Source organism: Pseudorca crassidens, chromosome 17, assembly GCF_039906515.1.
Source record: "Pseudorca crassidens isolate mPseCra1 chromosome 17, mPseCra1.hap1, whole genome shotgun sequence".
Lineage (NCBI taxonomy): Eukaryota > Metazoa > Chordata > Mammalia > Artiodactyla > Delphinidae > Pseudorca > Pseudorca crassidens.
In genome coordinates this window covers 29306498-29319740 of record NC_090312.1, presented here as the reverse complement: position 1 = coordinate 29319740, position 13243 = coordinate 29306498, and the positions used below count along the sequence as shown (strand labels likewise).

Below are 13243 nucleotides of genomic sequence, written 5' to 3'. Positions count from 1 at the left end.
GATCATAGGATTTCCCCTGTCTATGGGGATTGTTCCCTAAGCAAACAAACATGCTGTGATGTCTCTCATCTTTAGAAAAATAGACTCTTCATCCCCCTCTGGCAGCCCTTCTGCTTTTCTACTGCTTTTCCCAGAAAAACTCAAAAGATATGTTTATAATCACTATCCACTTTTCCCATCTTCTCTTGAACCCACTCTAAACAGGCTTGCCTGATAAATTAAAGTTTTTATTTGTATAAATAAATAATGCTTTTCTCCAAAACTACTCATTTCCTCTTATTCATGCTATTCTGTCTTGTAGTTGTTCTCCAAGTTACAAGAGTAGCCTAAGAGGGTTGTCCCAACTATTTTAGTTTTGTCTTTTACTCTTTATCTTTCTCGAGTCTTGATCTGTAAAATCAGTTAGTACTTTTTACTAGGCATCATTGTAATGATTATCAGAATTATTTCAGAATTACATCAAATATTAAATGTTTAATATTCTTGAATACTTTGTAACTTAAAAAGCAATATGCAACCTGGCAATTCCACTCTTACTTATAGACCCAAGAAAAATAAAAACATACATGCACACAAAAACTTGTACACCAATGTTCATAACAGTATTAATCATTATAGGCAAAAAGTGGAAACCACCCAAATGAGTGGATAAATAAAATGTGGTATATACATAGGATGGAATGTTATTCAGCAATTAAAAGAAATGAAGTACTGATATAAGCCGCGACATGGATGAACGTTAAAAACATTACACTAAGTGAAAGACACTAGTCATACACAAAAGACTGCATGATCCCAATTATATGAGATATTCAGATAGGCAAATCTATGGAAACCTAAAGTACATTAGTGGTTGCCTAGGGCTGGGGAAGGTGAACAGTGACTGCTCATGGGTATAGGGTTTCTATTCAGGATGATGAAAATGTCCTAAAATTAGATTGTGGTAATGGTTGCACAGCTCTGTGGATATACTAAAAACACCTGAATTGAACACTTTAAGTGGGTGAACTTAATTATATGTAAATTATATCTCAATAAAGCAATGTACAAGGTTAACATCATTAGTCATAAGTCAAGTTGATATCCTGCGCCCCTGATATGTTGTGTTGAAAACGGCAGTTCACCTCTGTGGCCTTCCTCCAAAAAGTCCATAACTTCATTGTAACCATGAGGAAAACATCACCCAAACTCAAGTTGAAAGACATTCTATAAAATGCCTAACCAGTTCTCCTCAAAACTATCAAGACCATCAAACATAAGGAAAGCTAGAGAAACTGTCACAGCCCAGAGGAACCTGAGACGATGTAATGACTAACTATAATGTGGTATCCTGGATAGGATCCTGGAACAGAAAAAGGGCACTAGAGAAAAACTAATGAAGTCTGAATACAGTATGGAGTTAACTAATTCTGTGTAAGAATAGTCATTAATTGTGACAAAGAACTGCACCGTGCTAGCGTAAGGCCTTAGTGATGGGGAGACTTTGGTGTAGGGTATTTGGAAACTCTCTGTATTAACTTTGCAACTTTTCCATAAATCTAACACTGTCTTTTTAAAGGTTATATACAAACGTTAGCTAATAGTTTTAGAACTTGTAGTAAAAGTCGTAGTACTAGTACTAGAGATAGTAGTTAGTAAAACGAGGTTCCTCAGCAGCCTAGAATAGAGAAACTAGTTCGCCTCTGGTTTTTTACCGACAGCACACATATGCAAAGCTGAGCTTGTGTCCACTCGGGGAAGTGTAATCTCAACCTTAACGGTCAGATAGACTTCTACCCAGTTCATGTCTTTTTTAAAGAAAACTTTAAAGGAAGAAAAGAAATCCTTGAACAGGGTCTTTATCTAGAGATTTTATAGATTACAAAATGATGTTTTGAGGACTGAATTAAACTCTCTTGTGAGAACTATATGGCACTTATTCCACATAATTAAATATCATAAAGAGTATAAAATATATATAGTAGGGCTTGATTCTAAAGTTTCCAGCTGATACTCACGAAAAAGATAACCCTTCACCATGGTGGCCAAGGACGGGGCCTGCCCACCTTAGACCCTCCTGTTCCCACCCTGCTCTTCTCAGCCATCCCTGTAAGCAGTTTCTCCAGCTGAACACTATGTTTTAATCAACTGATTTTTATGACCTCTTTTCCTTGCCCTCAATATACTCTGCAAAAATGGCTGCCTACTTCTTCGTTGACTCTTTAGCTGCACGGAGCTGACCCTTTTAGGACTCAACACTCTACATCCCCTTTGGCAGCTGCATCTCCCCTTCTGTCCTAGCAGAAGGAATGCCAAGCACCCCACAGAAAATGATGGATTTTGTTATGATTTCCACAAGCTTCCTAGAGAAAAGAGATCGCTCCACTTCTTTCCATGGTCTGCAGAACTTGCACACTAAATTACTTCTGGTCTTCATGCTATGCCCCACTATCTCATGCCTCCAGACTGTCACACACACCCGGTCTCTGCAGTAACACTTGTCCTGCCTCTCCTTATCTTCAGACTTCGGCTTAACTACCACTGAGACCGAATCCTCACTCACCAATCCTCAACCTCAAGTCCAGATCGGGGGCTCTCATAGAACCAAAACTTTCCCCTGTCTTAGCATTTGTCACATTGTATCAGATTATAAGATACATGAAGCTATTGGCAATGTGTCTCTGGGTCACTGTCGAATCCTCAACAGCCAAGACGTTGACTGGTACACAGTAGGAATGCCAATGAATCTCCTAGAGTAAATGAGTAAATTAATTCCTTCCCAATCAAAAATATATGGTTATATATATATATATATATATGGTAAGATCATTTTCCCCTGAAGATTGTTTCATGCTGTTTCTCAAAGACCTTTAGGTCCTGGGGCAGAGGCGTCTGTAAATAAGCAATCTTTCAACTCATTGTGTATCCCGTGCACTTCCCCAGTAAAAATGTCAATGCCTAAAAACAATGGCCCAACGATATTTTCAAATTTGCATTTTTGTCACTTATTTGGAACCACAACAGAAATAAAACTTCAGCAACCAACAGTGAAATTAATTGGGTATGGAAGACAATCTCTAGGGCATTTCCTTTCTAGGTATTTGCTCCTGTATTAAGAACTATTAAAATCCAAGCTATGGCTACACCAAAAACTTGGGAACATTTTAGAAAGTGATTAGGCTCAATCAAAGATATTTGGAATTAACTAAAAATAATTATGAGTGAGATTGAATGTATTCTCTATTATCCCACTGGAGACATATGTTCCTCCAGGACAGTCTTAGAAACATCACTGCATTTGTTTTATTTTAACACCTCCTTAACATTTAAAAAATGTATATTTCAAACAAAAAGCTGAAGTATATTAAGGACTCATTTTACTAATTAACCAATCTCTATTTAAAAGGGATTTTTAATATTAAAAAATCAAGTGTTTGCAAAAATCCTCTAACAATATGTTGGAGTATTAAAAACCCAGAAAAGGAATACTCGAGGAATGGTGTCTCCTCCAGGATGGAGTATGGAGTGAATAGGGATCAGCTCCAAGGGAACCAGGTTCATGAAGCCTCCCCTTCTCTGCAGGTGGAGTAAGTTAATCCTTCCTCAGAACCCTGGACTCATATATATCACAAGGCATATATCACAGTCTGCTTATTTTTAATGTATAAAGTCAGTGACTTCACAATGCATTGATATAAGCAACATGAAAAGAGGAGAGAGCCTTACTGTTCGAATCCCCAACATCTAGAAAAGTCCCTAGGATATGGCAAGTGCTTAATAAATGTTCACTGAATGAAAAAAAAACAGAAAAGGATCATGATTACATATTTTGAAATAATTATTTCCATGCCTGAATTTATTCAACATTAATTGAGGGCTATCTTATGTCACATACTGTATTAAATACCTGAGGAAAGAGAAATGAATAAACTTTACTCATGTTCTGAAGAAGCTCACCATCTATTGGACAGGTGGACAAATATAACTCATTGCAATAAAAAGTTTGGGGAGTGATGCCAATGTATGCATGGGGGCCTGTGGAAGCGCATGGCAGAGATACTAACCTAGAAACAGATTGCTTTTCTTTGAGACAATGAAAGTTGCCCCCTTACATTAATTAAAAAGAGGTAGGTAGATATTATATGTGAATTCAGTGTTTCATCTGAAAATAGTAGGGGAAAATAAACAGATAAAATTCACCCTTTAAGTTCAGAAATTAAGCGGCAATAAGTATGTTGAAATTATACTTAGAATAGATTAAATGTTTTTGGCAACCATGTGGGAGTAACATGGTAGAAATATCATTAATGAAAATGCAAAAGACTTTCACAGGGAGAGCAAAGTATAAAGGAAAGAGCATGGGCTTTGGCTTAAGCAGACTTAGCTTGAATCATGGCTGTCACTTACTAGCCATGTGTCTTTAGACAAATCACATATATCCTCTAAACCTCAATTTCTTCATAGGCAAAAAGGAACCAATACTAGCTTACACACGGAGTTATTAAAAGCATTAAATAAGATTATGTTTACATATCTTTATGATGGGCCATTATAAAGACTCAAATGTGATGCTAGCAATCCAATTGTAAATCAAACCAGGGGCTCAAATATAAGTTGCTTAGTCCTTGGCAAGGAGTGAGAGGATGTTGGTAAGTGTGAAGCAGTGACCTGATATCAGAGAACCTGGAGTACGAGGCAGTGGAATCAGGCAGGGATGTGAGTGATGATGGTGATGATGAAGATGATAATTACTATGGCTCCTTCCAAAGCTCAGACTATTTATCACTGAATTAAGCCTTTAGTTTCCTAGGATCAATTAAAGTATTTACTCATAATCTTAAAAGTCAGCTTTGAAAAAGCAGGCTTCCATTAACCTCTTGTCTGAATAGGTCCTCTTTATCTCTGAAAGAAGTCAAGAATCTCTGAAATGTTTTACTTGGTATTATATGAACCAATGTGAAAATCATACCTTCCCACTGAACAACTTCCCTACCCCAGTAAGCCAAATATAAAATGTAATTATCCTACATGCGGTGAGTCAGAAGGACAACGAACAGTGGTCACGCAGGGAACGGTGAGTGAGGTAGAGCTGGTGGGCGTGGGGCACATCCTTAGAGGGTAGGAAGGACTTCAAGAAAGTGATCAAATGGCCCTGGAAGAAGAGCAAACACAGTAGCTTGAGAGTAGGTGGATAGATAGCTCATAGGTGCCATTGCAAAGAAGTTGTAGGAGTTGTTCAAAAAAAGATAGTAGTGGTTCAAAAAACGATAAAGGCTATGTGTGTCCCTAAGTGAGAAGTCTTACAGCAAATGATATGAGCCACGGAAGAAGGCAGTTACTATAGAATAACAGCAAGAGGGTAGCATTACCCCCACGATGTGGGATTCATGGGGAGTTCCTGGGGTGGACAAGATATGGTTAAGGGTAGGACAGAGCCCCAGTATCAGAAGGAGTGCTAGGAGGGGAACGGAAGGTATTCTAACACAGGAGAGCAAGATGGATTCTATTATCAGGATTAAGTACAAGGAGCTGAATTTATAGTAGATACTAATGACAGAGTGGGTATCTAGCTGTGGAATCCTTATTTCTACACTAAAGAACTTTTAAAAGCCCTGTGTAAAAACAGGATCTCTCTCAATGCCAGAACAAGATAGAGGCTGGTGGAGAGGGCTTTAGGAAAACAGCTGAGAGGTTGGGAAGGATGAAAGAGGAACTATCAGTTCCTTCTATTTGCAGTAGTTTTCAAGTTCAGAACATTTAGAAAGTCTGGGCTGAGGAAGCTGAAATTTGTCAAACTCTGTAAGAGACTATAGATACTAAAAACTTATTTTAAAATATGTAAAGTGTTGCTGTCGAAGGAAAGGTGAGTAAAGATGGAATTAGACCCTAGGTGTCCTAGTGTTCACCGCAGACACTTTTGGTGCCCTGGGTCACATCCTCTGAGACAGCCTGTGGTTTCAGCCATGATTTCATGGCTATTGTGGATGGTTCCTGCTTGCTGAGAACACTGCACTACAGGTATCCAATGTCCCCTGACTGTCTCTCCTCTTCTCTGCCTCAAGGTTCTGTCTAAAGCCCCTAGGAGTTTCCAGGTAGGTGAAACTTGGAAGTACCGTGCATTTAAAGCCCCTAAGGCACCTCCCAACAAAGGGGAGATGGCAGCCAGTAGATAAATGCCTCAGCTTCCCTGTCTCTGGACAGATGATCCCGAAACGCATTACTTGATCCACAGTTGCCCGCAGTGGGAGTTGTCTCAAAAACACACCGTATTTTGGCTTTTCCTCCTCTCTCACACTCTCTTCTATGCCTTTAATCCTGCTTCCTGGGTTCATCTCCCAAATACTGTAAACTGCCTACACTTAAGTCCTTGTCTCAGACTACATCTTGGGAACGAAATGCTGGAGGAGGGCAGAGGCGGAGTCGTTTTATTTTCATGTTTCGGTTCTGTTTTGTTTTAATTTGTGTTTGCTCTGCATTTCTGTTTCTCCACAGGTCACCAAGATGCTGGCAGTGGTTGTCATTCTGTTTGCCCTTTTATGGATGCCCTACAGAACTCTTGTGGTTGTCAACTCATTTCTCTCCAGCCCTTTCCAAGAAAATTGGTTCTTGCTCTTTTGCAGAATTTGCATTTATCTCAACAGTGCCATCAACCCAGTGATTTACAATCTCATGTCCCAGAAATTCCGTGCAGCCTTCAGAAAGCTCTGCAACTGTAAGCAGAAGCCGGTGGAGAAGCCGGCTAACTACAGTGTGGCCCTCAATTACAGCGTCATCAAGGAGTCAGATCATTTCAGCACAGAGCTTGATGACATCACTGTCACTGACACTTACTTGTCTGCCACGAAAGTGTCTTTTGATGACACCTGCTTGGCTTCTGAAATAACCATTAGCCAAAGTTGATTCATGAAGTAGAAGGAAATGGATGATAAAGAAAATGAGAATCTGTGCAGTTATCAACCCAAGAGAGGAAACAGCCAATACTGGTATGAGACGACAGAGCAGATAAAGTCCTCACCAGTGCTCTAACCTGCTGCCCCAACACACTTTAACCCGTTAGAATGATTCACAGCTTCCTTCTCGTATCAGGAAAATGTATATCATAGAAAAACTGAGCAGATCTGTGGAAGACCCAAATGGTGGAAATTTTCCATTTAATTTGACACTTTATTTTCTGGGGCTGTGAAGTTTAGATAAAATCTAGACATCAGTTTACCTTATTCAAAATAACTTTATCAAATGTATTTTCTCACCCCTCCCAAATTATTTATACATGTGGTAATTTGGCAACATGAAAATTTTTAATGTTTTCATTTAGCATTTCATTTTAATAAAGTACAGTGCTATTTTCATGAATATTTGAAACTACAGGGGAAAATAGAAAAAAAATTTGAGGAGTAAAAATGAGATTTCAGACAAATATATTCACCGTATGAAAAAAAAGTCATAATGCTTATAAAATTCTGAGTTGATTTTTATATCTTACAAAGTGTAGACGGTGAGTCACCATTCAACTTTAATGTAAATAACCAAACCCCAAAATAGCCAAAATTACTCACTGAGAAGACATGTAGATTTGATATTTAGATAAATCCAGCTCTGTACTCTGCAAGGCGTCTAAACGATGGGTGAGACAGGAGAAATACCAAGATTGAATAACTGTGAAGATACATACTAACATATAATTAATATTGAAAAGTAGCCAAGACAAGACCAAGTATTCAAAATAAGGTTTTACTTCTTCCTCTGAGACTTTTACGGAAGAAAATCCTATTTGAGCATTTGAGAAGAAAATCCTATAAACTACTGAGCCATGCCAAGCAAATCCTTCTAGCTGAATCTAGCTAAAAGTCTGAAACATTCTCAAAAGCTTACTTGCTATTCTAAGTCAGCCAAAGGCTGACTATTACACTTCCAGCTGAAGACTCCCCACTGAGCATGGTAGCCTATGGATTTCAACATGTCTGCAAGTGTCTTTCCTTCCTGCCTGCTTGTCATTTGTAGGTTCTCTCTCTTTTTTTTTTTTTTCCAAATGCTTGTGACATTTTGTTTACAGATTCTAAATCAAAGCAATGCAAAATTTTGTTGGCTTTATTTCCAATAGAGCTAAAACTAATTTCATCTCATTATTAATATCTCTTTATAGTTATGACTAAGGCCTGCTCTTCTATTCCAGTGATTATTAGAGAGTTGTGAATGTGAATCTGTCAGGTCCTACTTTAATCCCTTTCAATCGACTCACCTACTAAGATTTGGCCAAGTGTAAAAATCGTCCTTGGTGTCGGTTCAGTAATAACTGACTTTTTTTTTTTTAACATCTTTATTGGGGGTATAATTGCTTTACCATGGTGTGTTAGTTTCTGCTTTATAACAAAGTGAATCAGTTATACATATACATATGTTCCCATATCTCCTCCCTCTTGCATCTCCCTCCTATCCTCCCTATCCCACCCCTCCAGGCGGTCACAAAGCACCGAGCTGATCTCCCTGTGCTATGCGGCTGCTTCCCACTAGCTATCTACCTTACGTTTGGTAGTGTATATATGTCCATATCTCTCTCTCGCTTTGTCACAGCTCACCCTTCCCCCTCCCCATATCTTCAAGTCCGTTCTCTAGTAGGTCTGTGTCTGACTTTTAATGACTGGGTCAAAAAGGACTGTGTACTTCTAAGTGCCCCATAGACTGGCATTTTCCCTTTCCAGGGTATATACTTATCTTGTGGATTTTTCCCTGAAACCTAATTGCTAATGATAATTACCCACATAAACACCTTCTTTACGAAGAATATATCACTCTATTTTTCAAACTTCAGTTTTTAAATGCTGCTTCATGGAGACTCTGCCACCCAGAACCTCAGTCCCGAACATGCTTTGGTGAAAATTGCCCTCATCTACTCCATGAAAACATTCTTATCCTGTCACTGTTTCCATAAACAAATGCAAGCAAACACTTACAGGAAATACACTAAAGGTCTATATGCACGACACTAAGAAAACTATTTTAACTGACTTTTCATCCTGGATTAAATATTAATTTTGGCATCATGTAGATAGAGCACTAGAGTGACCCAACCCCAAATCACACATGCACGTATGCAGGTGCATACAGGTACATACACATGGATGCGTAAATTGCTTATCCATGAGGATTGGAATATATTAGATTTTTTTCATTATGGAAAAGAACTGATATCATTGAGCATCTACTCTGTCTCAGGCATGCTGGTAGGTACTTAATCAACATTATCTTCATCACAGTCTCACTACAGCTGTGATTTTCTCATGATAAGACCAGGGATCAGGAATTAATTCCCTAAACTGTATAGATATTAGGGAAAGAAAATAAAGAAATGTCTTTCTTTTTTCTTTTTATAAGCCAGCATGCTGATTAAAATTCTTGTGACCTGATGGCTTAAATAATTTAAAAAATATTCTTTGCAGAGTGGTAATATCAGATGTTGAAAAAAATTATGATTAGTTTTATATGTTATACACAGAACACAATATACTCTTCCCACCTTTGGAAATTTAATATATGGGCTCAGTTTTTGTTTTAATGTTTAAAAAGTTATTTGCTAATAATCTGTTAGTTTTAGACCACGTGGGAAATTCAAAAGAACACAGTTCATAGCGTTTCAACTCTAAAGCAAATGCCATTATGAAATTAAATGTTCCCATGCAATATCCAATAGATATTTGGGTTTACACAGCAGAAATATAACTTTTTAAGGTATTCTTTATCACACTGTACTAAATCATAAAATATTGCCATAAATAATCAAAAGTTAACAAACCATCAAATGAAAAATAGATTAAAAATTGCTGACGGAGTGATGTTATTAAGGCCTCCCTTAATAAAATTCCTTGAGCTATTTTATTACTTCCAATTTCATTAATTGCTGAGTGTCTTTGGTTAGATCTTGGACCTGAGGTAATTAGGTAAAGGGCAGAGATCATGAATAAAACAAGCAGACATAAATTTCCTCTTAAGACTTCTCCATCAGTATTATGAGTTTAGTTCTAGAGCTTCACTCCAACACAAATATTCTAAACGCTAAAGAGAAATGAGAAAAGTGAAAACTCTGTAATCACTCTTAAACAGGCCAAATGCACGGAACAGTACACCTTGACAATATACCCAAACACATGGCTGATTTGTGCTAAACAGCTAGTTAAGTCAAAGAAGACTATAGCCATAAAACTTAGGTTAGTGTAACTAAGTCTTAAATAGATACTTGAATTGTTTCATTTTCAGAAGAATGTGTTGGAGTAATAATGACAGTATGTCATAGTAAAGCTGAGTCCACATGGTTATGGACTTACTCTTAAAGAATAAGAGTTACATCATTCCAAACTACGTTAAATCTATAAACATGAGAGAAGAGAGAAAAGATTAACTTTGGGGAGGAAAAGGAGGTTTTAAATAGCTTACCCATGGCTCTATGAATTCTATAAATAATATATGCAACATTATTTATGTCACCCAAGTGCAGCTCACAAAGGGGTTGGACGATTTGATCATGGAGTAAGGGAACTGGATGTGAATGGTGGAACAGCCACAGACAACCAGTCCATCCAGGCTAAAAGGACATTTATTTAAAATATTTGGAGTCACTTGTTCTCCTTGGAAAAAGCAGAGTATGGACATCTCTAGCAATGTGTTTTCTGTTTATCTGTAGTTGTCCACAGCAAATAACCATCAAAACCAAGATTTGGCTGAGCGAATATAAGTTTTTAGAGTGATGCACATGAAGAAGTCTTACAGCACTCTGTAGTAATAAATATATTTTTCTCTCCTTCCCCACCTCCCCTATCAAACTCTTCTCCCTCCGCAAACATGGTTTTCCTCAGAGCAGCCAGTTTTATGTGACTTTATTCAAGACTAGACCTGGACATGAACTATCTTAAGTGTACTCTCAAATATATGTGATATGTATGTGTGTGTGTATATATATATATATATATATGTATATATATAGTTGCTCTGAACACTTGTGTGTTTCATAAAATCATGTTCAAATTGTGGAAGAACTGATGCTTCTAAAGTTTCTGTTTATCTCCCAGTTTTCATGGTGGGGAGTCATGTGTAGAGTTGAGCTGCTCAATGTTTTCTCCCTCACAGATAAGTGGAAGTCTGGCATTTCAGAGCTGCACTGAGAAACCAATAAAAGAATACTCCATATGTGAAAAACTATTGCAGAAATTTAAGAAAATAAAAGGCTCTCCCCATTCTTAAGGATTTCACAATGCAATGAGGAAAAACTAAATCAATATAATATCATCTCAAGATATAACATTTTGGCAATATTTAGAACATGAATTAGAAACAAATGTTTTAAAGAAGCAATTAAGATCGTTCATGTATTATGATTCTATTTTATGAACTATAATTAGAAATATTGATTAATTTTTAACTTCATTGATCACACGGGGGAGAAAGGTCAGATACAGCTCTGTAATATTTTGTTTTTATGTTTAGTCTGTAATCTCAAGTCACTCAGCAGAAAAGCTCATTTACGAGAGTGCCCACTGGGGAATAGTTTTGTTTCTGAGACGGTTAGAACCAAATGGACTACGCTGATATAAACTAAATCTATATGGTTCTGATTTTAATATTCAAGTAATCTCTGTGAAAAGAATTGCCAAGAATGTTTGTAGACAGTGTTGTCAGGCTTGTTTACATTATTCTACACCGCGTACATTTATGGCAAATCCCACATGAGGTGATTGGTTTATATTTTAGAGATTACGTCTGGAAAAATTAAGCTGGATGAAATAGTTCAGCTGGGACAGCACATTGTCCGAACTGTCAAATCTGGATCCTGCAAGGGAACAAAAGACAGTTTTATGGCCAATAAACAGCAAATCCACACAATGATCACCTGTATATCCTCGTGGAGGAGCATCTGGGTCAAGTCCGTACTACAGGCTCTCAACTGAAATAATGGAAATAAAAGCATTTTGAATGTTATACAAGTTAAAAGGATGGGATTAAAAACAACGGAGTTGGCTAGAGTTCCTGCAACTTATTGAGCCTCTAAGCAACACCCATAAGTGAATATTTCATTCCTCACAGAATAATGGACTTAATTTTTGTGCATATGGTCGTTCTCTGACTTGTAAGAAAGAGAGAATGAACTTTCTCAAGAATGTTATGAACTGATATTGATAAAGATGGAGACTTTCCAGAACAGAAAAATAAACACAACATGGCAGTAGAATAAGATTGAACTTAGCCACAGGTCTGAATTTAGAAGACAATTAAGAACATTTTCTGTATTCCTGAAATGGCACAAAATGCCCCAGTAAGGAGGCTAAATGTTTACACCTTAGCCAAGAATAATAAATCACTCCCACTTTAATATACATAAGAATTATCTGGAAGCTTATCCTTTTTTTTTTTTTTTTTTGCGGTACATGGGCCTCTCACTGTTGTGGCCTCTCCCGGACCGGGGCACGAACCCATCCCCTGCATCGGCAGGTGAACTCTCAACCACTGCGCCACCAGGGAAGCCCTGGAAGCTTATCTTAAAATGCACTTTATTTGACGTTGCCCCAAGATTCTTATTAGGTAATTTTGATCCCTGGAGTCCTCTGACCATACCTTGAAAACCACTGAGTCATAGCCCCCAATGTAGACCTTCAAGGCTCTTTAATATCATAATTCTTTTTTTTTTAATATCATAATTCTTAATAAACAAACTACATGAAAAACTCCTTGACAGTAAGTCTATTTCATCTTTGTATTCCACAAATTATCTAAACTTGGATGATGTCCCTAAGTATCTGGTAAATGTATGAATAAATCAATGAATTGCAAGCTAATATATTTTTTAATTTTCTGCTAATGTCCAATTTGCCTCTAAATCTTTCTACACAATAAGATAACTAGTTCTATCTGGTTTTTATTTTTCTAAACAGTTCTCCCAGCTCAGTGAAAGGCACTACATTAAGTGTACTAGATGAGGGTCAGAACAATTCCTTACATATGTGTAGTGCTTGACAATTTCAGTAGCACTTCCACATCCTAATTTAATAATTCAAGACTAATGCATTGCCTCTGCCCTCAAGGAGATTACAATCTCATGATAACATATTAACACAGAAACATAAGAAATACAGAATGCATAATTGGAAGCCAAATTGTGTGATTTCAGACTACAAACAATTGAACTCTTCAGAGGAAAAGGGACATCTTTGGTGCCTGGAGTCATTAAGGATAACGTTGTAGAGAACACAGGACTTCTTTCAAGGATACGTTTGATTTA

The 13243-nt window shown here is 37.4% G+C and overlaps 1 protein-coding gene across 1 annotated transcript in view; it reads left to right on the top strand.

Annotated features, from left to right (window-relative positions):
- Positions 1-12644, top strand: part of TRHR (thyrotropin releasing hormone receptor) — a 47150-nt gene extending 34506 nt beyond the window's left edge. Inside the window, exon 2 of the mRNA XM_067711484.1 lies at positions 6472-12644. Within this exon, the coding sequence (XP_067567585.1) occupies positions 6472-6879 (408 nt within the window). The 3' untranslated portion in view covers positions 6880-12644. The remainder of the gene's footprint in view (positions 1-6471) is intronic.
- The last annotated feature ends 599 nt before the right edge of the window (positions 12645-13243 follow it).